This window comes from Astatotilapia calliptera, chromosome 3, assembly GCF_964374335.1.
Source record: "Astatotilapia calliptera chromosome 3, fAstCal68.1, whole genome shotgun sequence".
NCBI lineage: Eukaryota > Metazoa > Chordata > Actinopteri > Cichliformes > Cichlidae > Astatotilapia > Astatotilapia calliptera.
Genome location: NC_137424.1, coordinates 15,444,218 through 15,470,852, shown reverse-complemented (window position 1 = coordinate 15,470,852; position 26,635 = coordinate 15,444,218). Strand labels below are relative to the sequence as shown.

Below are 26,635 nucleotides of genomic sequence, written 5' to 3'. Positions count from 1 at the left end.
CTTTGAAGGTGTCTTCATTGAAGAAGATGAGGAAGTTGCTGAGTTTGTGAAATACATCCAGAGACACACAAATGATGTAAGATACACATATATATCAGTGCTGTCAGCGTTAATCTTGTTAAAATGACGTTAACGCCATAACCATATACTCATACGTGTGTGTGTGTGGATACATATTTGGATGGGTGGATATTTATTTTGTTTTTCTCTTGGTGTTGTCGTAATACTATTTACTTGACTTTATCTTAATGCATACTTCATTTTGTCACCATGTGTATTTAAAAAATAAAAAACATGGTTTTTATGAGGTGTTGTGTGAACGTGACTTAAGGCTAATTCAGCTAATTCTTTTGCATTTGTGTTAAAAAGTTTGTCCCTGATAGGGCGTAATCACGTCGTGTCTTTGAGTGTGTAGGTCCCAGGGAAAGGATTGTGTGGATCTTCATCTTGGACTGCAGCAAAGGAGTCGACCAAAAAGTCCACTGGGAAGTTGGATCACACTTGGATGTGCGAGGTATACTGCAGCTTGTAGTCTTGGATAAGTTTAAGACATTTTGTTATAAGGTTGAATGAATTCAGCAGTCATGTATTGTGACCTCCTTTCTATAGATCAAATGGGGAGGTGTGTTTCAGGATGGGACCGATTCTACAGTTGGAGAAGAGGTGGAGCAAGTAAACAGTTTCCTGTCTAGGGCGGCCATCACAACGAAGTACATGTCTAAAGCAGGTGTGTGTCTGTGTGTGAGATTCCACTCAGTCTCCTGCTCATTCATTCTTATTTGTATACTAACTGAAATGCAGGGCGAACAGACATGCTGAGCCTCCTGGCTTTGGGCTGGAACAAAAGGAAAGTGGAACAACTGGGCCGCACTTTGAGCCAGAGATATCTAAAGGTCATTCTTTCAACTCCCATTTTAATGTGTGTGGTAATGGGGGAAAACACCAGTACTCTAAAAATGTCCATATGAATGACATTTATTAATGTATTCTTAGATCATAAGGATCCTTAGAGAACAAGTGGAGAGCCTGAATGCGAGCAGAAATGAGCTGGGTGTGGATGACGACACACTGCAGCAATGGGCTGAAGGTGAGTCTCAATATAATGCACTCGTGTATAACAACAGGACCCACCATGGCCTCATTAAAGAACTTAGAGTTAAGATCTTTCTGACAGTGTCAACAAACAATGAAAAATAAGCTTGTAAAAGCAGAATTGATGGCAGAGTTGTTGCGTTTGATCAAATTGGATTGGACCTGGGTTGAAGTGATGTCGTACTAGTTGGTTTTATAAAGCTGAACACCAACATACTTGTTATCTCATGATAATGCAGCACATGAAGGCTCCAGATGTCTTATAATGAATATCATCAAGTCAGTGATTACAGAGTCCACTGTAGTTTGGTGACTGTTACTCATCCTGTGTTCTGATTAATATTCCTCTCACTTAGAAACGGATCAAACTGATGGCAGCCTTGGAGCGTTGCAGGCACGAGTAGAGGAGCTTGTCGTCATCATCAGAGTGCGAACACAAAGTCTTTACAGACAAAATGGTGTCACAGTTTCTTTGAAATGGACCGTTTGATGCTCAGTTTGTACAGCTCGTACAGCTACTTTGTAAACAGAATAAAATCAGATTCAGGTTTGTTTGAGCTGGATGTGATTTGTTCTAGCAAACAACTTTGCCACTGGCGCCCTGTGCTCTTCACAGATGAAAGCAAGTTCACACTAAGTACTTGTGACAGAGTCTGGAGACATATTGGAGAACCTTCTGCTGCCTGAAACATCCTCCAGCATAATGGTTGGGCAGTAGGTCACTGTTGAAATCTTTTGAATGTTTGGGCTGAAGGAAGGACAATACTCCGTGTATAAATGCTCAATCAACAATCATTTATTTCCATACAATTCAACACTTATGAGCATTAGAACCATCATGATGGGGAGACCTGCCTGAAGAGGGTCACAGCAAGTCTCAAAGTGGTGACGGGTTACACAGCTTTTTATACTCTCTAGTGGCCCCCACCTGGTCGTAAAAGCCTAAACATTCACATTCTTTCTCTCTTACGGCGCCTAAATTATGACCTCGGCTCCCTGTCTTTCTGCTCTTCACAAACGGAATGTGGTCTGTTTCTTCTATTATCTGCACGAGGTCCTCTGCACACAACATTCTCTTCATGATTCAGCAGTAAAACATGTCAAGAACCAGTGTAACACATTCAACAGTGTTGAGTAATACAGGTCAAACCAATAGATCGAATGATTTTCACACTCTTTTAAGTCAGAAGTATAATGCAAACTAAAACTACATACTAATCACACACTCTATGTTAAAGGGTATAATATGATCTACAGCAGTTAACATAATTCAACTATTTTGATTACATATATAAGGTAACATATAATAGCAGAATAATATCACAGTCACTAATGGTGTGGGGTGGCATTTCTTTGGGGGACTGCACAGCCCTCCATGTGCTCGGCAGAGGCAGCCTGACTGCCATTAGGTGCTGAAATTAGATCCTCAGACCCCTTGTGAGACTAAATGCTGGTGCGGGTGGCCCCGGGTTCCTACTAATGCAAGACAACGCTAGACCTCATGTGGCTGGAGTGTGTCAGCAGTTCCTGCAAGACGAAGGCAGTGATGCTGTGGACTGGCCCGCCCATTCCCCAGACCTGAATCCATTTGAGGACATCTGGGACATCATGTCTCACTCCATCCACCAACTGCACCACAGACTGTCCAGGAGATGGCAGATACTTTAGTCCTGGAGTCTGGGAGGAGATCCATCAGGAGACCATCTGCCACTTCATCAGGAGCATGCCCAGGTGTTGTAGTGAGGTCATACAGGCATGTGGAGGCCACACAGACTACAGAGCCTCATTTTGACGTGTTTGAAGGACATTACATCAAACCAGATGAATGATTCTGTATTGCACTGATCAAGGAACCAACCCAATAGGAGCTAAAGGCATCCTCTTCACATTACTTAACATAGTGAGTTTATACTATGTTTAATGTGCATTTTCTTCATCAGTTTAGAACATAACATGTTAGTGCTCCCTGGTTCTTTTTGGAGACAGATCCTGAGACAGCAGGCAGCTTTGGAGAACTCATGCCAGCTGTGGTCATTAAGGAATACTTTGATTTAATATTGATTTCATGACAACTATCCTCAGGCACATATTCCTGGATATACACAATGACACGAGTAAACTCCCATTTTAGAATCATGGCCTTCTTCTATCTGACTTACTGCCTCAGACTTTGGACCTGTGTCCCCAAAACTACAGAGAATCCATGACACTGGGTAAGAGGCCTTGATCATGTTATAAGTGAGAGAGTTTGGTGTAACAGTGGTTGAACATGCCAAATCAATCCACAACATACTGCCATTCCCCAGCTGTAACCTGCATATGCATCAAACCAAAACCCAGTACCACAGCCACATGATAGACATACAGATGAGGTTAAAGGGCTGTGTCATGTTGCCAGATAGCTTCATCCCAAAAAAGATCAGCATTCTTCAAAAACAAAAGTTTGTGAATATTTGCTGTATTGCCAGGCCTGAACCAACCTGTTAAACTTATCAAACTATTGTCATAGATATGAACCTATTGACTGAAACAGAATAATCCATTCAAGCCTCCATCATCATCCAAGATCACTGTTAGTATTCAGATTATTTTATCTCTATTTTCCTCTAGAATGTTTTGAAAATCAGTATTTGATCAACAGACTTTTTAAAAGTGTATTTTGATCCTATTGTTTACGCAAGTAATTGCATTTTTATTGACATTTTGACAGGAAAACCCTCAATCAAATTGTATCTTTGGTATCTAATAATAATATTAACAATAAAAGTAATGTTACATATGCAATATGCACACAATAATGATGTGCAAACAAACAAGAATAATAGAAAAAAATGACAATTAAAAGAAAAAAATAATACCCTGTATATAAAAACCACATATGACCACGACTCCAAATGTACAATTGTCACTGCATCTAAACATGACAGATGACATATTACAAACAGGTAGAAACGTATAATATACAACATGTTGTGAAGCTGGTACTGGTGCAGTTAGCTTTGCTTTAGGCTCCCATACACAGCACTGCTGACCCCAATCACCTCATACAAGATGTTACTTACTTTACGTGCAGTGCAGTATTACTTTAACTTGCAATATGTTACAATAGCCAAGTCACTTCTATATTTATGAGCATGTAGACAATAATGTTGGCTGATATGTAAAACTATGAGATATCGAGTGCTGGGAAGATATTATTGATGGATCAGATTCATGAGTGTTTTATGTACTTAAGCCACAGTTAGAGAGTGAAACAGAGACTGACACTGGTTAGAATTGTACAGTAAATATCTTATTTTGAACTTTTACGCTGAACTACAAACTGTGAACTGTGCGATCTCTGCCACCTGTGGTGCCTGGTTTACTGTGTGTAAAACTGCGCAGGTTCCCATGTGTCATCCCACACTTTGCCACTGTCAGGAGAAAAACACAACAAACAACAACCACACACACAAAATAGGATCATTTAGGTTGTGACATATGACAATTTTTTAGGATGAAATATCTTCTATATTCATGTCATGCTTTATACACCTTCATTGTAATATAAATGAATCAAATCAAGTCAGAGAGTAATAATATATGAAGCAGACGTCAAGCAGGACCACAGCAGCAGCCACGATCCTTCAGAACCTGCTGGATGAGAGAGCATAGAAACTCCAGGGAAGAAGTTTAGTTAGTAACATGCATGAACTGCATTACTGAGACATGTGTGTTTACAGATGGTGGTGAGGGAGAGGGGGAGAGTTTTTAGTAAAAGGAGACGTGACTGCATCTTCAACCAATACTGAGCCTGCATAACCTGAAAGAGACAGACAGAGGGGGGGCACTAGCCCCCAGCAGTCTGGTCCTATGACAGCATAACTAAGGGCTGACCTGAACCAGCCCCAACTATAAGCTCTATAAAGAAGTGAAGTCTTATGCCAACTCTTAAAAGTGTTGACCATGTCCACCTCCAAAACTCATAATGGACTTTGGAGGTGGACAGCTATCAAGCTCCTCACAGAGGAGCAGCTTGACAGCTAAAAGCTCCCAATTTAGTTTAGTCCAAATACATGAATTCAAATTGAGGTGATAACTATTTATCAACAGTATGAATGTCTGTTCCCGTCCAACAAAGTTGTTACTACATACCATGTTGAGCAGGGCTTCCACTTGACTTTAACTTCTTCTTTTTCCTGAAAAACATGATATAAACAAACATTTAGTTAAGAAAGACGTGCAAGTTGCATACAAAAAGGAGTCTACAAACATTTGTGTACTATTGAATGGCTCAATATATTATACAATTAGTTTACAAAAACATAAGAACCACTACAATGCTTGTACTGCCAGCATCGAGTGCATGTCAGCAAAGCAACACTGCTTACATTGTGGCTCACAAGCAAAACTAACTGAAGCAGATGTTACTGAATGGGAAGGAGCACCTCCACATCAATCACTCCTTCTGAGCATGATGTCAGGAGGACTTTAAAGAACGTAAACATCAGGAAGGCAGCACGACCAGGTTGTATCAGGTGGTCTGTTCCTATTTATTGTCCTATTTGGAGCGAAATCCAGACTCAGTGGCTGAATTAGTGACGATTCATCAAATACAAAAGCTTATGGATAGTCAGTCAGGCACAGTTCAAATCCAGGAAGTCCAAAGATGCAAACAAATCTGCACAGCAGCAGGCTAAATTACTTACATTTACAACTCTCCTGTCTACTATCTCTTCATATTTGAAAATCTTCTGTGTACGGTGTTTTCAGCATTCTGAAAAACAACAAAGGAAATATTTACATGAGGTCTGTAAAACTGGAGAAAATGAAAGAATTAAACAAAATGAAAAAAGAAATCTTATCAAACTTAACGAACCTGTCATGTGTTTTGTACATTTACAATAACATAACGTCTAACCTTTCCTTTTCCCTTTTTTGGTTGGGACATCCGAGGTGTACGCCGTAGAAATCGAGGGAGATGCAGGAAGTGGAGATGGAGAGGAGGATGCAGGAGGAAGCAGAGGTGAAGAGGAGGATGCAGGAGGAAGCAGAGATGAAGAGGAGGATGCAGGAGGCTGACAGAGGAAGATGTTGGTTCAGGCTCTAAATGAAGAATAAATTCCTGGTTTAGAGCCTCTGGGTCTGGGACTGGTCCAGCATCCACACTGTCAGCAGAGGATGGTCCAGCTGCTGGTGGAGAACTTTTAGCAGGAGGTGAAACTTGTAATTCTGCAAAATTTTAAATACTAAATATTCATTAAAAGGGGTTGAAAATGTACAGGACACATAAACACATAATAAGTAGTGATTTGCATGTTTTCAGTTAGGTTTTTACTAAAGTTACAACTTGTAAATATTGGCATCAAGTAAGTCATCTCACACCCTCACTGACCCAAATCATTCAGTACAAGTGCCCTCGGGGGTAGTGTGACATCTGCAGTGCTTTTCTACATTGTACATTAATAAATTAATGAGTGTGACTATAAATCCAGAGAGCTAATGACTTTTATCCTCTGATGACACTACTTTCCTGAATTTGTAGTGCACAACATTTGACACTTCAACCTAGTACTGTGACTTAAGAGTTTTGTACAGTGGTGATGCTAACGACCTCAGGGAGGTAATCAGGTGACCTCTTAAGAAGTATATAAGTGTATAAGAATCTTTGTGTTCATATTGGTAACATGTTTACATATGTACTTGTTATACTAGAAAGTCTCAAAGAGAATTATCAGGTGTGGTGTTCGAGAAGATTTGTACAATTACATTTGTATAAACATGAGTGTGAAAGACCATAATATACACACACACACACATATATATAAAATTGTTAAGTCAGGTAACACCAGAGGTTCACGATGGCTAGCTTTGGTGATGTCAACGCCACATGGGGAGGTAATAAGGCATATATAACACTATTTTCATGTTAGTCACAGGACATGTAGGGCAGCTGTCACCTCACAGCAAGAAGGTTACTGGTCTGAACCTTGGCTGAATAATAGAATAGAACAGAACAGAGTAGAGTTAAATAGAATAGAACAGAATAGAGTAGAGTTGAATAGAATAGAACAGAATAGAGTAGAGTTGAATAGAATAGAATAGAACAGAATAGAGTAGAGTTGAATAGAATAGCTGGTGACTCTGAACTATCCTCGTCTTCACCATCTTGTTTGTCTCTATGTACCTCGTGGTGAACTGCCTACTTATCTAGGGTGTACCATGAGTATCACCCAAAGACAGCTAGGATAGGCTACCTGATAAGGACACCTGGTTACAGATAATGGACAAAGCATATCTTACTTCTCAGAAGGTGTTCATAAAGCTTCCTCATCTTCATGAGGATGTCACGTGCAGCACGTTCCGCTGGTTCGATGTGAGTGATCACGTCCCCTACTATACGGCCCTTACGGTCAAACTGTCCAAGAAACAGAACTGGCTGGTAGCCCAGGGCGTGTAGTTTTGAAACCTGCAAGAACAACAAAGAAAAACATGCAGCCAGTCTTTCATGTAAGCAAACGGATGTATAACAAACCTTTAAGTTTCACATCTTTGTTGTTTTATTGTTGTAGATAGTTAAAAAGTATTTATGATAAGATAAGATAAGATAAGATAACCTTTATTAGTCCCACACGTGGGAAATTTGTTTTGTCACAGCAGGAAGTGGACAGTGCAAAAGTTATGACGCAAAAATTAGAATACAATAAGAATAAATACAGTACACAGCTGTACAGAATAGAATAAAATAATATACTATATACAGTAGAATAAAATAGAATAAAAATATACAATAAGATAAAAATAGAATACGAATGCTATATACAACTGAGTAAAAATACAACGATGCCAGAAAAGATTATTGCACTTAGTGTTATTGCACATGTGTGGATGTGTGTGTTTGTTCAGTTAAAGTCTTTGTTGTGGAGTCTGACAGCAGTGGGGAGGAAAGACCTGCGAAATCTCTCCGTCCCACACCGTGGGTGCCGCAGTCTCCCACTGAAGGAGCTGCTCAGTGCTGTCACAGTCTGCTGCATGGGGTGGGAGATGTTGTCCATCAGGGATGACAGCTTAGCCGCCATTCTCCTGTCACTCACCACCTCCACTGGGTCCAGAGGGCATCCTAGAACAGAGCTGGCCCTTCGGATCACTCAGATTTATGGCGACCAAACCTGTAAATGTATGATCAAATCCATCTTGAAATGTTTTGTCTCTCAGTTAATAGCCGATTAAATGAAAAATCAGAAGTAGCTTAAATTAAAATAGTTGAAGTTTTTTCTAGTTTGATGTCTTTAGTGTGATGATGTTATTCTGATGGGAATAACTTTTTTATTTATGCTCTTTTATAAATTAATGTTTTATGTGTATATATATGTCTTGTTAGTTTCTTACTTCATGATATACAAGAAAACATTGACAACTGTGATTAATAAAGAATTGTCTAGCAGACCAACCACTTATTAGATCAGGACTTTTAAACTTACTGACAACTGGGCTGAATTAACCACGCTGCTCGCATTTCTGTTGTTTTTAACAGAGGCAGCCCAGTTGCTGTTTTTAAACTGTTCTGGGTTTTTTCCAATCCCTCCTTTACGTTCAGGCTGCCCAGGCATCCACTGCATGTCTTCCTGTTGCAGGTGTTTGCAGCCTGACAGGAAGGGCATGGTTTGGTTTTTGGCTTTGTCATTTCTGCAAATGAAAATGGAACATGTAGGGATTATTTCAGGTCTGTTTTGGTGAAATGATTACAAAAATAATTTGTGACCAAAGAAATAAATAATATAATAATAAGCAGTATTACACCATATTTAGAAAAAAAAAATTAAGAGATTACAGTAATAAATATTGAGTAAATTACGAGAATAGGGTTAAAAATACTGAATTAATTACAGAAAAGACGTATTGCTAAAATAGAGCAGTACTAACGGTAGCTGGGTGGCCAAGCAAGTGACTTACACAGGAGAATACATTACAAAAGGAAACATTAAATAAACTTTTGCAGAAGTAGTTCTCTTGGTACACAGACTGCTCTGTGAAAACATTTCAAGTTTGATATCAGCTGATTAATATTTTCAGTGAACATGCAAATTACCAACAGTTTATCACAACTTACTTAGCTAGGATCTGCCTCGTGTCGAGAAACCACTTGGCAGCAGGACCGTGAGTTGAAACATACATTTACTACGACTCCCAAGATGCATTGCAGTAAAAGCCATCCAGTCGCTTTGCTTAAAATCTGTTGACAAAGGCGCGCTGCAGATAAATATTGCAATTTGTAAAAAAAAAAAAAAATAGAAAATAAATAAATGATAATTAAAAAAAAATAAAATGACCAATTAGTAATGACACCATTAAACACTGGGCCATTTTCGTATTATGATGATAATTATCACTGGTTATTATTTTAGAACAAATACAGGAATAACGGGTAGCGTCAAGCTGCTCATTGTCTTCATTTCCATAGCAACAGCGGTTGAGGATTATGGGTATGCAGTTATGGGATTAGTGCGCCGTTAGCCTAAATTGGTCTTGTCGAGATGAGAATATTATTTTACTGTTACTATTCATAACCATTATTATTACTGTTGCATCACTTATCATTTATCATTATCATTTCGTCAGAGCATTTATTGAAACTGTTGATGTTACATTAAAGTCTGTATTTCAGGTGTGAGCATAATTACATAACAATCTTTCATTGCAGGTGCAACTGTAATCATGTGCAGATGGAGAGAACAAGACTTGAGCAGCAAGACAGACCTTCACATAAAATTCCAGACCTCCGCCTTTTCTGGGACAGTCTGAGTGCTAAATGTTAAATCCATCAGTTGCTACGTTTTTATCCAGTAAAGATTTGGAAAGTCTCAGAAACAACAATGATACCAGCACCGCTTGAACAGGCCCAGATTCCAATCATATCCATGTTAGGAAGCACACGACGTGATGCACGTGTAACCCAGACAGTTTTTAACATCTGCTGGTGTTTCACATTCAGCCAGAGGCCCAGGGTTAGGTTGGATACCAGACAATTATAAAAGCATCGTTATTAGACTCTAGAGCTCGTTTATAGCTGACACCACATGTAGAGTTTAAGTTCACACAGAGACGATGACATTTTTCTAAAACCAGCAAACAATAAACAAGAAATGTAACAAGAGTTTCAGAAGAAGCTGTTTTACAGAGAAATGATTCCCTGAAGACAAAATTATTATTATCATCTTTATTTCTCGAGGTGAAAATTTAATTGAGATTAAAAATGTTGTTTTCCAGAGAGACCTGGCATCATGGCAGAAAGAGTCAGAAATACATCATAATTCAAACAAATACAAAATAGGAAAAACATCCTACATAAACTTCATAAAGTTTCATTAACAGACTTTGAACAATGGACTTCAAACTTCCCCCCAAAGCAACAGAAACACATTTGAAGATAATGAATGACATTTATCCCTCTAAAGAAGGACTTAGACTACGATTTAATATGAATGAGAACATGTTCATAAATGGATGCAACCAAAGATTTCATCAATCCCTGATTTAGAGACAACAGAACATTTGGTTTGATTTCACAAGATAAGAATGACGACTGAGTTGGAAGATTGTTTTATGTTTAGTCAAATCTTTCATACATAAAGTCGGATTACAAAATCATCCCCTAAATTTGTTGTTTTATTCAAGGAATTGAAATTATAGAGAAAATCTGTGAAATGACTTAAAGAAAACATCACCTGTGGATTCCAGCTGTGTTCGTAGATCTGCAAACTTTGACCCCACAGAGTCGAGCTTTTCAGTTCAATCAGCTGCATTTTGATGTCCTCTGTGTGCAGCCAGTTAATGCGACACAAATCCAGCTGCTCATTAAAGCTTTCTGGTTTGATCAGAAAATAAAACATTGGTCCAAAAACCTGAAAGTCCCAAAAACACATTGTGAATTCTGTCTCGAGTATCCGGATGTATCCGAGTATTTACGTGGTGCTGATGCTCCTGAAGCTTTTGAAGTGTCTGAATCTGGAACTTTCAACATTGCTTGAAAAAGCTGACAGCTAGCAACGTTCCTCTCACCGGTAGGCTAAGTTATTTTTTGCCAATTACAAGTTGAATCTGGTAGTTGGGGTTGTTAGCTAAGATACCGTCATTAAGAAGAGGCACAACTAATGTGTCTATGTGAGCTAATTTGCAGTGTGCACCGCTGGCCCGGCCATTTATTTTTTAATGCACCTTCCCAGATTACTTCACTGCGTGTCGTGCCCAGGGCTGGACTGGGACAAAAAATCAGCCCGGGCATTTTGACTAGAGACCGGCCCACCAGGTATTAAAGCCATAAAGAAAAACATAAAGCCTTTGAATGAAAACAAACACTGTTGTGACAGTGATGTACAGTCTTGTTGGTATATGTATGATTTCTATACATTTTAGATCAGATGAAAACTTTGGTTGTAAGATTCAGATAATTATTTATTAAAAGCGAAACATTTTAAATGAGAATAAGAAAGAAAAGTATTTCTTTGTGCCCCCTTTTCCCTGTTAATGCCCTACCTGGCCCCCTGGCAAAACTTTGCTAGACCCGCCCCTGCACAGTTACCAGCTGTCAGCTACATAGAAAAGGATCCTGGTGTTTTTTTTTTCTCTCAGAAACAGTTCATAACTTCCCCATATATATATATATATATATATATATATATATATATATATATATATATATATATATATATATATATATATATATATATATATATATATATATATATATATATATATATATATATATATATATGGGGAAGTTATGAACTGTTTCTGAGAGAAAAAAAAAACACCAGGATCCCACCAGAGTCACCAAGCAGCTGGATAGCGTAGTGGTATATATATATATATATAGGGTTAGGGAACACGAGAAGCTGGAGAAATACCAAGGGCTCAGAGAAGAGCTCGAGAGGATGTGGAGGGTGAAGGTAACAGTGGTCCCCGTGGTAATCGGAGAACTAGGTGCGGTGACTCCCAAGGTAGGCGAGTGGCTCCAGCAGATCCCGGGAACAACGTCGGAGATCTCTGTCCAGAAGAGCGCAGTCCTGGGAACAGCTAAGATACTGCGCAGGACCCTCAAGCTCCCAGGCCTCTGGTAGAGGACCCGAGCTTGAAGGACAAACCGCCCGCAGGGGCGTGCTGGGTGTTATACACATATATATATATATCATAATAATCTGACAATACTATAATATTGGCCATATTATATTTACATTACCACAGAGAGATGATTTTAGTCTCATGAACAACATTAACTAATTGTTATTTACTAACTAAACTCAAATGACTGTTCAGTACAGAAATGAAGCCCAACAATCATGTTTTACAGTCCCGTGGTCTCAGCCTCAGATACTCAACTAATCAAAGTGATGTCATGACAAAAATGGATGACCAACAAAACATTTTTCTCCTTCATTTCTGTCAAACAAAGCTGTATGTAACATGTCTCGCGGTTAGTATCATGGTTGCTAGGCAACCTGAACAGCGCGACGAAGCGTATATGTCACGGTTTGCGGGGGCAAGCCGTGTGGAATATATATAGGACCAAAAGGCGGCAGCTCTGGTGCAGGTGAGTGTTTATTAACAACAAAAATGCAAACAACAAAGGCGCTAGGAACATGAAACTGAAACCTAAACTGGGTAAACTAACACACAAACCAGGAATGACGGTGCAGGGAGGTCCCGGGGAAATACATGCAGGGAGACCGAGGGGAAACAACACAGACGAACCAGCAACGAGGACACGGTAACACACACTATAAATACACATGCCAGGAATCAGGGGATGGGAAACAGGAGGGGAACACACCTGGAATACCTGATAACTGACAAGGCAGGGGAAACGTAAACAGAACACACTGACATAAGACAGAGCCCTTCAAGGTAAAACAGGAAACACATACACGTAATGACACAGACTCAAAGACGCGGACTAAACACAGAGACTTACTACACTAAGGAAATACACAAGCAGGGAAGACATCAACCAGAGGGAACACCACTAAATGCTAGAAAATACAAAACTATCAAAAGTACATAACCAAAAACACTGGGTCACCGACCCAGGACCATGACAGTACCCCCCCCCTCAAAGGCTGGCTCCAGACAGCCCAACAAGAAGAAAAAAAAAAAAAAAACAGCCAGAAAAAACAGAAAACAACCCGCCCAGGGCGGGCGGCGGGGGCCCAGGAAGGAGGGCTCGAAGCAAAACAAAACCGGAGCACCAGAAGGCCAAAAGACAAAAACAAAAAACGAGCCCAAAACCAAAAGAAACGAAGCACACCAAAACACAGGAAAAAAAAAACAGTCCAAAACAGAAGAGTCCAGGGGGCCGACAGCACAGGAGTCCAAAACAGTTCGGGGGGCCGACCGTGCGGACGGCAACGGCGGCGACGTGGATACAGTTCGGGAGGCCGGCCGTGCGGACGGCAACGGCGGCCACTCAGGCGATGGCGGTCCGGGGGCCGGCCGTGCGGAAGGCAGCGGCGGCCACTCAGGCGATGGCGGTCCGGGGGCCGGCCGTGCGGAAGGCAGCGGCGGCCACTCAGGCGATGGCGGTCCGGGGGCCGGCCGCGCGGAAGGCAGCGGCGGCGCCCAAGTGTCAGGCGCACCGGCCGAGGCTTGGAGGGCACAGGACCAGGCGACGCTGAAGCAGAGGCAGTACCAGGCGTAACAGGAGCACAGGCAGAGGCAGGTGGGCCAGGCGTAGCAGAAGCACAGGCAGAGGCAGGTGGGCCAGGCGTAGCAGAAGCACAGGCAGAGGCAGCAGGACCAGGCGTGGATGAAGACTCTGAGGCTGCAGCTGACGAAGGCTCTGAGGCTGCAGCTGACGAAGGCTCTGAGGCTGCAGCTGACGAAGGCTCTGAGGCTGCAGCTGACGAAGGCTCTGAGGCTGCAGCTGACGAAGCACAGGCTGGAGCTGGCGTAGCAGATGGTGGCTGGATGGGCTCCTCGGGCCCTCCAGCTGATGTAGCATGGTGCTGGTGCCCAGCTGACGAGGAAGGTTGCTGAACGGGCCCCTCGGACCCTCCAGCGGAGACAGGAGGCTGAACGGGCCCCTCGGACCCTCCAGCCGACGAGGCATGAGGCTGGTGTGGTTCTCCGGAACCACCAGCTGACGAGGAAGGCTGCTGGACGGGCTCCTCGGGCCCCCCAGCTGAAACAGGAGACAAAGGCCGGAGCGGTCCCTCGGACCCTCCAGCGGAAACAGGAAACAAAGGCCGGAGCGGTCCGTCGGACCCTCCAGCGGAGACAAGAGACGAAGGCCGGAGCGGTCCCTCGGGTGGCTGCTTAAACTCCAGGGGTCCAGAATCAGCTGAGGACTGGGACCTAGCCTCTGGGGAAGCCCTGGAGCGGCAAACAGTGCCAATGGCGGCTGAACCAGGAAAAGCACCTTGAGGTGAAATTAAACTTTCTCCCTGCACGGAGTGAATGAGTGAAGCCGATGATACTGGGGCCTGCGCTACAGGCGGCACTGGAGCTACTGGGGCCTGCGCTACAGGCGGCACTGGAGCTACTGGGGCCTGCGCTACAGGCGGCACTGGAGCTACTGGGGCCTGCGCTACAGGCGGCACTGGAGCTACTGGGGCCTGCGCTACAGGCGGCACTGGAGCTACTGGGGCCTGCGCTACAGGCGGCACAGGAGCTACTGGGGCCTGCGCTACAGGCGGCACAGGAGACTGAACTGAGGGTGGCACAGGAGACTGAACTGAGGGTGGCACAGGAGACTGAACTGAGGGTGGCACCGGAGACTGAACTGAGGGTGGCACCGGAGACTGAACTGAGGGTGGCACCGGAGACTGAACTGAGGGTGGCACCGGAGACTGAACTGAAGGAAGCACAGGAAACTGAGCTGAGAGTGGCTGCGGGGGAGCTAACTTAGCTGCCGGTAGCTGCACAGGCGATAAGCAGCTCGCGTTGATATCCGCCACACAAAACGCAGCCCCTGAATGAACAGTCATGCAGTCCGAAAATGAAAAACAGTCCTCACTCACCACAGCCGGCGAATTAGAAGTCCGAACGTCCAGCTGTGGGGTGGCGCGCTTACGGCGCGATCGGCGTCTCCTCCCTGCAGACGGCTCCGACGGGCCGGGCAAGATCACATCCGGCGAGTCGGGCAGCGAGGCAGGAGTGGCCGAGAGAAGGTGCGGTGTGAGCCGGAGAAAAGCCTGCATAGTCGGAGGAAGCGAGTTCAATAGCCATGGCAGGCCGGAAAAGAGCCGTTGCAGCCGGTCTTCTGTTGCGCGGCGAAGCTCTTCCGGGGGATGTTCCAGCCATAGGCTGAGAAGGATCTCCACATTGTACGTGATGTCGTCCTGGAGCTCCTCGGACGGATTGACTGCCGCTGGGTCCATGGTGGCTGGTTCGTTCTGTCACGGTTTGCGGGGGCAAGCCGTGTGGAATATATATAGGACCAAAAGGCGGCAGCTCTGGTGCAGGTGAGTGTTTATTAACAACAAAAATGCAAACAACAAAGGCGCTAGGAACATGAAACTGAAACCTAAACTGGGTAAACTAACACACAAACCAGGAATGACGGTGCAGGGAGGTCCCGGGGAAATACATGCAGGGAGACCGAGGGGAAACAACACAGACGAACCAGCAACGAGGACACGGTAACACACACTATAAATACACATGCCAGGAATCAGGGGATGGGAAACAGGAGGGGAACACACCTGGAATACCTGATAACTGACAAGGCAGGGGAAACGTAAACAGAACACACTGACATAAGACAGAGCCCTTCAAGGTAAAACAGGAAACACATACACGTAATGACACAGACTCAAAGACGCGGACTAAACACAGAGACTTACTACACTAAGGAAATACACAAGCAGGGAAGACATCAACCAGAGGGAACACCACTAAATGCTAGAAAATACAAAACTATCAAAAGTACATAACCAAAAACACTGGGTCACCGACCCAGGACCATGACAGTATACCATCCCATTTCACAAGCCTCTCACTTCCGCACTTCTCGTACTTATAGTACGCACCGTACATAGTACGCGTAGTGCGCGTACTTCAAAAGTGCAGACCCTGAATTGAGACACAGCCACTGAGTGATGAATACAAACTCAACACTTCCTGCAGACTTCCTGACTTCACAATAAAAGCTTTCCATCAGAGAGACAGTTATGACTTTCACTGTTTTACGGCCACTGTGTGCAGATTATCTGGGTCAGTTCACTCTGAGGCTGTCCACACGTAAACGGGTATTTTTGAAAAAGGAGATTTTCCGTTTTCGTTTTAAAAAATAATCCCGTCCACACATAAAGGCAGAAATGAAGGAAAACGCTGCTAGGAACATGCCAAAGCAGCAGGTGGCGCTATATTCCTAACCGTGTAGAAATGTTGCCCAATCAGAGGTCTAGAAGCCTCGGTGGGAAATAGTAAAGAAAGCTGGGGCATAGAAGCAGAACCGAGTCGTATGTGTGGAGGGACAGTAACTGTGTGTATATGTAAGCATTTAAACACTGCAGAGAGTAGAATTAACAGTAACAGTATTGTAGAAATTCATTTCACCGAAACAATAACGTGGCGCACAGTGTGACGTCAAAAAAGGCGCACACCTTTGACGCTGCGTTTTCTGCATTTTCTCCGTTTTTCTCGTCCACACGTAAATGCAAAAACTGAGTTATAGAAAATATCCACTCTGGCCGGAGTTTTTAGAAATCTCCGTTTTCAGTGACCGAAAACGCCGATTACGTGTGGATGAAAGGTGCAAACGCATAGAAAAATCTGCGTTTTCCAAAATACCCGGGTACGTGTGGACGTAGCCTGAAGCAGCTTAGAAGTGTCCGTGTAGAGCCGTGGTCTGACACACAGAGACTTCTGATTTTCTCTATTTAAATAAACATGATGATGATGAGCGGGTTTCTCTTCTAGTATAAAACTCTGTGTCTCTCTGGCTGGCTCATGATGGCTTTTCAGGTTTTATGTTTTCCTCTCTCCTGCTAGAGTTTTGCCTGCCTGGGTGGAGCTTGTAATGGCCTCTCGCTCTTGGTCCACACAGTTATGATGATTACACCACCTGTTGCTGATTCACCTGGGCTTACCGGTAACCATTTAATGCTGCGGCATGGAGCAGTTGGTCGCTGGGACATTGACCCTCCTGTGTTCATGATCTTGCTAAGAAATCTCTCTCTAAATTCGACAGCTGGGTTAACTTTGTACGGAGCCCCGCAGGGGACATGGGAGAAAAAAGAATTAAGACGGACTTTTGCGAGATCTCGCAAAACTAACTCGGGATCTCGCAAAACTTTTGCGAGATCTTGCAAAGCAAACTTGGGATGTCGCAAAGCTTTTGCAAAATCTCACAAAACAAACTCGGAATCTCGCAAAACTTTTGCGAGATGTCGCAAAAGTTTTAGCCGCATTCTTCGGATGCCGGCTCGAAGCTGACCGGGAGGTCGAGACACGATGTGCCGGGAAAGCGGTGTTCCTCCCGGCTCTCGAGCTAACGGGAAGAATGCGGCAAAAGTTTTGCGAGATCCCGCAAAAGTCCGTCTTAATTTTTTTTTCTCCCATGTCCCCTGCGGGGCTTCGTAACTTTGTGTATACTTTGAGTAAATATTTCCCCGGACCTGGTTACAGACGCTTACCTGTGACTCCCGTGTGTGGCTGTGTGAGTGCAGAGCAGGACAAGAGTGACTGAAGAGGAGTGAGTGTGGACTCCCTTCCCTCTTTTCCCTGGAGCCCTGGACCCCCTCCCCAACTCACTGTGCATATATAGAGCTCTGTGGTTCACCCCTTTGGTAAATAAACTGTCACCTTTTTGTTTGTCAGAACTCAGTCTGTGCTTGAGTTCCTCTGTTAGCCATGACATTTTGTTGGTTCTCTCTCTTCAGGTCCCTGTAAGTGTTTGATCGGCCTTTCTAAAACATTATATTTATTCTGCTTTGATTGTTTTGTGTGCTGAGCGACATTGTTGGATGAACAACGTTTTCTTATCACTCAAATATCCTGATACTTTCAGAAAGTTGGAGAGCTCTCCTGGCTTGCTTAGTCTTTGCTCTGTACTGCAGTACTTGCACTGGTTTCACTGGACAAGTCTGCATGTGAATCTACAACTGATCTGACATTGTGGCACAAACACAGTAAACAAACACTACGAGCACCTTGTTTCATGTGCAGTGGCTTTCTTCTCATTCTGTTACTGAACACTGTATGAAAAGCCTCTCACTGCCAGCATCCTTCCAGCCCCACGACAACAAGACCAACTCACATCTTCACAACACCAAGAATTTTTCCCCTTTTCTTTGGAGAAACTGAGAAGCCAATAGGATTGTAGCTCAAACTTGCCCACTCACTGCTCACTCCTACCTGTGTTGGTGCTGAGTGGACAGTCACAGCCTGCTGCTAGCATGAATGCTAAATGTACTGCTGTGGATGACCAGCAGAACAAGATGTTGTCAGTTTGACTGTTTGCTGTATTTAAAGTGTTTTTCTCAGTTCATCTGTATTCAAAGTGCATTCGGGGCTTTAGCTGACAGCTCTTTGTGCTAACAAACTAAACTCTCTTAGTTTAAGCCAACAGACTTTACCAAACACAAAGCCTGCTGCTGCCTCCATGGGTTAGCTTGTGTGACTGGTGTTTACAGCAATGAAATCTAAATCACACTAATGTGTCCTCCAAGGTGTTTGGTGGGAGCACTGAGTGAAACATAAGAGCTCTGGTAAAATAACAAACAGGGCTGTGAGAGCAACTGAAGTGATAAAAATACTGTTTAAAGATAAAAAACACTTTGATGTTCTCTCGTCACCTAACAAAGTACCAACCCTGTGAACTATTTTAGCTTTAATAACTGTGGATTCAGGTATCCTGAACCCATCTTTGGACATTTGTAATTAAATATTTTAAAACTCCATCAGAGACTCCTGATGTGGCTGTTTGGAGAAGGAAAAGAGGGACAAAGTGGAGCGTCGAGCTGAGGCTTCATTCACTGCAAACCTACAGTTATGTTTCCTTATTTCTGCTGTTTGCATGTTCACAGCTGAAATAAAGCTGCCTTTTTGACTTCATCCTGTTGTGTTTGGGTCCAATCCTGCCTGCCACACAGCGCTACAGGACAAAGTCTAATATTTTTATCTTTTTAATGAATCTTTGGTCATATTTATCCAGGAAAACACAAACATGTAAAGGAGTCATCACAGGTCTCTGACCTCGTTGGTCCAGGTTCAGCACTGAAGTCTAGAGGTTGATGTTTGGACCAGTCACTCCTCACCGACGGACAGCTGGATCCTGCAGACTGTGACCTCTGACCTCTGCAGACACAAACATGTTTTATTCAATGATCAATTCTCTGATAAAGTGATTGAAGCAGCTGTGATCACACAGACTGCAGATAATGCAGCTGTTTCCTGTCAGTAACAGTCCTCTTAGATTAGAGTTCAGCTTTTTACAGGAAAACAAATGTCCCTGAATGCAACAGTGAGACACAGTCTGCCTGTGTGGCTGTGATAGCTGCCGTTAGGAGCGCTCATGTGTTTGCAGTTAGACGAGGAGATGTTACCATCATGGACACGTTAACAAATCCTGCAGCATCACGTGGCACAAACACTTTGTGTTCCTGTCATCTGCAAGCAACAGGAAGTTCATTAATAAAGGCAGGATGGAGACGCGACTGTGATGGTTCTCCTTCATCCAGCTGTTACACACATCTGGGCTCACAGGACAAGCCTTTGTCTAATACAGCAGCTGCTCTCTGAACACTTTTCTGAAGAGGAGCTGCACAAACCTTTGTTTGCTTTCTAGAGCAGCGTATCAAAGTCAAACTACCCACTGCTAGCAGCTGTTTCTATCATAGTTTAGGATCCAGATGTGTGAGGTCTAAATTTACACCTCTGATTAAAATACATAGTTAAAAACAGCCAATTGAGTCCAAATGTGTCTTAAAACCAGATAAACTGACAGTTACAGCTGAGCCTGTGTGTCCTTGGAGACACTGCTCTGCTACAGAGATGCATTTTAGAAACCAGGAAACATCAAAATTATTTAAATCAGAGAGTTCTTGTTACTAACAGCTCACCTCTCTGCAGCAGACACAGGCTGGGATTTAAAATCAATGCCTCGATGATTGGACCGGTCACTCTTTAAGGACACAGAGCTGGATGGTTTCTCATTGATGCTAAAAGTAAGTGAACATGAAACATGTGTCACATCCAATGTGTCCAATACATTACATAAAAAGTATAAACAAACTATGTAAATAGTATATTATTTAAATCCTTAAATAGTAAAAAGCTGATTAAAATTTCAAATATTTTAATACTGACATGAACTTACTTTTTGTCAGTTGACTTTTTTCGCCCTAAATTACGAAAGAAATGCTTCACCCGTTTGCTCTTAGAGGACACAGAGCTGGGTGGAGGTCCAGGCTGGTTCCTGTGAATAATGATGGAGCAGTGATGTGAGTGCTGAGCTGTGACATGGAGAAGAGTCATGGACAGTTAGAGATGGTCATCTCACCTCTGAGCTTTGGTCTGGCTCTCATGTTCCCCACACAGAGTGCTTTTAGAGGGAGGGACTCCCTCCTCTCTGTCCTCACACTGATCCATGCTGCTCAATTCACATCAGCTCACACACACTTTCTACCTTCACCTGCAGAGGAAACACAAATCATTCATGTGCACATCAACTGAAATCCTCCTTTCCATCATGTGTGCTGTCCAAATATCAGCTGAATGCAGTCAGACAGCAGTGTGAGGCAGAGGAAGCTGCCATCAGCTGCTCTACTTCTACTATCAGTCCACTAGATGGAGCCATGAAGCACACGTGATGCATTCACTGACACACACTGATTCACTGTGACTGGAAATTTAAGTACATTAAGCCTCCACTCATCTACATTGTGCTTACAACCCACTGCCCCCCATCTCCTACCCCCATCAACCTCCTGGGGCCAGGAATGACTGGAACTGAATTGGAAACGGGCGTAATCAAACATAAATCTGTTATTCTTATCCAACCTGTCTGCCTGGACACAGTCTGCTGACCAATCATGGAGCCTATGATTCGCTTGGACAACAACTTCATGAATGTGGAAATGAAACTGAGTGTCAGCTGAGTGTCGAGCAGAAGAGGAGTCAGAGAAAAGTGACAGAGCTGCTGACTTTACAAAGAAAACTAAAACCATGTTGAAGAGATTAAACAGATAATACAAGCTAACAACAACACAGCTGCTGCTGCAGACAAAACACATGTATGAGTGTGTGACAGGAAAAGCACTGAACAGAAGTTTACTATTAAAAATGCAGCATGTTGTAAAAAGTTTGGTCAGTGAGACTGAAAAATAGCTGCATGAGTTACTATTGTGAACAAACCCCTATAAGAACCCTGATATTACCTGAATAAGATCAAATCCTGATACGTAGTGCAGACCTTGGTAAGAGATACGGTCCAACTGGAATATAAACCTTTGGTGTGTTTAATCCAGTCAGTCTCTGAGTAACTCCACTCCTCTGCTTTCTGTTGGAAGAGAAACGAAAGTTTGTAGCACGATCCTTTTCCTCAGAGGCCTGTGTTGGATTTATATTACATCTAAGATAAAAAGTAATTCACAAAGTCTGCTCTGTCCTCCTGTCCTCCCTGCAGTCTCTGTGAGCTCCGCAGAGGGATTATAAAGACCCGGAGCTCAGAGTTTCTCCAACACCGTGGTCAAGTGTGAGCCACGCCTGCCACCCGTTATCTGCCAAACTTGAGCTTCAACGCTAAGTTTTACGGTAGTGCTGCTTCTTATCCCTTTTTGCTGATCACACACATAACAACACACATGATTTTCAGGAAGTTAACAGAAATAAAGCCACAGTGTCATTTGTTTTTCACTCAAGTTGTCTTTTCTTCTTAATTTTTCTGGTAATGCTTCTTCATTCATGATTCATTCAAATCTAAAATAACTTCAAAAAATGTAAAATATTTCTGAAAATCATCTTTTATAGTTGAAATTCAGTTGTCATTTGGCTCAGCTGCTCTTTCATGCATCCATAGTTTCACCTCAAACTGCTGCTTGAGACACGAGAAATTAAAGAACAACTCTGTTCAAACGGAGAAACTTTGAAGGAACTCAATAATGTCATTTAAATGGTTTCAGGTAGGTGTATGAAGGTTCTGTATTCAATCATATATGATAGTTGACATGAAATTCTGAATTCATCTTCTTGGACACCCACACTGCATAATTCTGTAGAAATGAAATTAGTCATTTCTAATCAATTTCAACATCAAGATCTAGCTTGTAAGATCTAGCTTTTTTCATTTGAGGGAATTAGCCAAAATAAAGCCTATCTTATCGAAACAGCATTTTCAGACAGTAATCCATGCCTTTGTTACTTCTAGGCTGGATTATTGTAACGCACTTTATTTTGGGATTAGTGATGCGTCCATTAGGCGCCTGCAGGTTGTGCAAAATGCTGCAGCACGTCTTTTAACTGGAACAAAAAAGTTTGAGCACATTACCCCTATTTTAATTTCACTCCAGTGGCTACCTGTACATTTTAGGATTGTTTTTAAAATTCTCTTATTTGCTTTTAAATCTCTTAATGGCCTGGCCCCCCCCTACCTCTCGGAGCTACTACAACCATATACACCTGCCCGTTCCCTTAGGTCCGCCAATCAGCAGCTCCTTAAGGTACCGAAAACTAAGTATAAATTTAAAGGTGATCGTGCTTTTGCTGTAGCTGCTCCAAAGTTGTGGAATGATCTGCCCTTGCATGTTAGGCAGGCCTCTTCTGTCTCTGAATTTAAAAGTCTTCTTAAAACATATTTATTCGCTGAAGCCTTTGGCATTGATTAGAGGGGTTGACTCAATTTGTTTTAACATGTTTTAATTTATTGTATCTATTTATTTTATCGTATCTCATTTTAATTTTCTTTACGTATGCTATTAACATGTACAGCACTTTGTGAAACCCTGGTTTTATGTTAAAGTGCTTTAGAAATAAAGTTGGTATGGTATGGTATGGTAAATATCATAACATTGCATCAAAATGCGTAAAAATGATTCTTGATAGCTGACCTTAAAGTCTCTGTGCATTCTTCCTCTGGGTTACCTTCTCTATATATTTGCAGTTTAACCACCAAAAGCTGCAAGGTTTCAGAGAAATAAAAGGAACGTTCTACTCAAATTTAATAAGATTCATTTAATAAACAATAGAAAAAAACTTTGACAGTTGTCATAAAATTCTTAACAAACTCCTCTTCTGTCTGTAGCTCAGGAGTTAGAGCAGGTCACGAAGTAACTGGAAGGTTGGTTGTTTGATACGAGATACTAACCCCAAGATAGAAAACTCTTCTGCTCAGGAAAAGTCCTTGAATGAGTCATTTGTATGAAGCACTTTGAATGCTCAGAGTAGAAAAGCACTATATAAGAATCAGTCCATTTACTACATGTCCGCAAAGTTTCATCTCCAACCACTGCAATATTATTTGTTAGGATCGCTGTTCTCTCCGGGTACTCCGGCTTCCTCCCACCGTCCACAGACATGCAGCTTGTGGGGATATTTAGTTGGATAATCCAAATTGCCACTAGGTGTGAATGTGCGAATGAATGAGAGTGCGAATCGTTGTCTATCCCTGTGTGTTGGCCCTGCGACAGATTGGCGACCTGTCCAGGGTGTACCCCGCCTCTCGCCCTATGACAGCTGGGATAGGCTCCAGCGCCCCCGCGACCCTGAAAAGGATAAGCTGAAGCTGATGGAGGATCGCTGTTTTTTTCCTCAGGGTTTTGTGATGCCTTTTTGTTTTTGAGAGTCTTTTGTGTTTTAGTTTGGCTCTTTGTATATAAGGATGGTTAATAGTTTGCTTTAGGATTTACTATATCCCATGTACCCTGTTTTCATATTGTTGTCTGTCTTGTCTCTCTGTTTGTCTGTCATTGTGTGATTTCCCCATCTGTCATGTTTCCTATTCACTTATATTTTCCTTTCTGTTTTCTACATGTCTGCGTATGTCTCTGTGTATCATTTCCTCTTTTTTATCGTCTCGTGTCTTGTGAACTTAGCTTTGAGTTTTACTTCCCCCATTTGGTTAAAGATTTGTTCCCATCAGTGTCTCAGTCTCGTCTGCATTTATCTATCTCATGTTCCCCTGTCCAGTCTGTTCTCCTCTATGTAATTTAAGCCTTGTTCTCCATGTTTTCCTGTTTTATTGTTTTAACTGTTGCTTCCTGTGACTATTGTAGTTTTCTCCTGCATCATGTCTCTCACCCGTTGCCTCTCGTCTCATTATCCAGTGTGTATTTATTGTCCCCGTCTTCTTGTGTACTTTGTGCTTTCCTTGCTCTGTGTTCCCATGGTTTTGGGGGCGGTGGTGTGGGATTGATTAAGGAAATGGCTGAGTTAATAGGAATGACCAAAATGAGAAAAATAAATCGATCTTCAATAAGAGAAAGGATTATTCTAAGAAGGAATATTTTTGATGGATCAGAATTATATAATGAAATATGAACAAAATCTTTTGTTAATCATTGTTTATTAACTGAACCTTGTTGAATTTGAGTAGAACTGTTTTTTAATTTGGCAGAAACACGGCAGCAGTTTGAAATGAAACTATCCAGGCTGTAGAGTAGACGAGCAAAATCAAGAATCCACTGAGATTTTCATGACAACAACTAAGAAGGATTTCTTAAATGAATTGTTGATACGCTGTTATAATAATCCACTGAGCTTATTGAATTTGGGGAGAAATGTCCTTTAATGTGCAATCACACAGTGGGCTGAGATGAAACTGCACACAGTGTGGGTGTCCCAGAAGAGAAATCAGTTAGAAATTTAGTGTCAGCTAGTAAGCAAGAATTTAAAAAATATTTTTATAATATCAAATTTGTTCTGTTATATAAAACTCTAATTTATACTAGTCAGGTGGATCATCAACGATCATCAATCAGTGCAGTACCAGCAAAATTCAGACAGACACACAAACACACACATGCACAATTTTACTGTCTTAACACAGTATCATAAATCTAATTAGAATATGCTATAGTCCTTTAAATACCAATTTAAATATATTTCAAAAATATATTACAGCTTTTTTCAGTCTGTTGAACAAAAATCCCCAAAGAAGAAGAAGCACTACCATAAAACTTTGTGTAAAAGTGCAAGAAAGTTTAAGAGGCTTACAAATGACGGCTCACATAACTGCGGTGTTACAAGTCAACCTCGTTCATATCTGTCATCATGAACAATGCTATGGTTTGTGCTGGAGCGAAGCTGCACACAGCTGATATTATCAGAAAAAAATACATACTGATTTGATTACCTTCACACGCAGATTCACACAAAGACGACCAGCTGCATCAGCGAAGTTTAGAAGACAGACAGTGAAACTTAAAAAAAGGAAACAGACAGATTTGTGGGAATGCTGGGGCTGGGGAACATTAGTAATTAGAAACACAAAATGTTTCTAAGCATTTGTAAATGTTTGTTGGAGGGTTTAGAGGAGCTGAATCATTTTGTGTGAAAGTTAAAGTCAAACACACTCTTAGTAGAGAGAGACTGTGTCTGCAGATCAAACAGGTCTCACTGTGATGTCCCTTTAGTCAGACTCTGTCTCTGCTACATTAATGACTGAAAGTTGTCACGTTCTTATTTAGTTAATACTCTTTAAACCAGGTATACACTTTTAGTTTAATACATTATAGATTCTCCAATGAAGAAATACGGTATATATATGTAACCTGATGAAGCGGTATCTAAAATGTTTTTATGTTTGACATACCAAGACTGTTTCACACTGCAGGAGTTGCAGATGATAAAACAAAGACTGTAAAGCTAAGCAGTTTGTTTGCTGTTTATCACTGCCTGTCCATTAGTCAAATTAATATTACTTTTATCAAAAATAATTTCCCGTCTGTATTTGGTCTTCCTCCATAGTCGCCATAGTCACATCATTGTGTTTTGTTGATGTTTCCCCTCCTTGTGATTCATTCAGTGTTCCCATGTCTATTTCGCCCCCGGTCCCTGTGTGTCGAGCCGTGTCTCTTAGTTTGTATCCTGTTTTATTTGGACAGTCTCGTGTCCTGTGTTCCGTGTGTTCAGTTTTGCTTTCTCCTGTCTCATCACATCTAATTTGTCCCTGCTGTGTCCTCATGTGTTTCCACTTCCCTTATCATCCCTCTGTGTATATATTGTGTGACTTTCCTTTTGTTCATTGTCCCTACATTGTTTAGTTTCACTTTAGCCATGGCATCATTATGTTCATTTCAGTCAGCTGTTCCCCCGTGTGTTTCCACTTCCCCTGATCACCTCCTGTCTGTATTTAAGTCCTCTGTCTTTCTTTATTCAGTGTCAGGTCGTCTGCGTTGCCTCCCTTCAGGTCTTATCACAGTTGATTCAAAGTTATCACAGTTTTGTCACAGTCAGTTAGTTTTCCTACTTTGGTTTCAGTTTAGTTTTTGCCACTGCTCATGATGCTTTCATTTTGTATTCACATTTATAGCCTAAATAAACAGCTTGCCTTTTTTTAAAAAAAACTTAGTTCTGCCTCCTTCCCTGTCTGCACTTGGGTCCACTTCATCATAACACCGGTGTACCCCAC

At 42.2% G+C, this 26,635-nt stretch overlaps 2 protein-coding genes across 3 annotated transcripts in view; one reads left to right on the top strand and one right to left on the bottom strand.

Moving 5' to 3' along the window:
- The window catches only part of LOC145425230 (protein NLRC3-like), a 611,895-nt gene that overhangs the window by 456,091 nt on the left and 129,169 nt on the right, over nucleotides 1–26,635 (top strand). The gene's annotated exons all lie outside the window — the stretch shown is intronic.
- Nucleotides 19,178–25,401, bottom strand: LOC113018142 (uncharacterized). Of its 2 annotated transcripts, none has more exons than XM_080298270.1 (6): nucleotides 25,358–25,401; nucleotides 21,447–21,568; nucleotides 20,570–20,701; nucleotides 20,387–20,485; nucleotides 20,130–20,228; nucleotides 19,178–19,365 (listed from the first exon to the last, which is right to left on the bottom strand). In XM_080298270.1, exons 3-6 carry the CDS (start codon nucleotides 20,656–20,658, stop codon nucleotides 19,215–19,217), a joined length of 438 nt encoding a protein of 145 aa, XP_080154396.1. In that variant the 5' UTR covers nucleotides 20,659–20,701; nucleotides 21,447–21,568; nucleotides 25,358–25,401; the 3' UTR covers nucleotides 19,178–19,214. The 2 variants fall into 2 exon arrangements, with proteins under 2 accessions (XP_080154396.1, XP_080154397.1); XM_080298271.1 differs by lacking the exon at nucleotides 25,358–25,401 and adding an exon at nucleotides 21,662–21,793.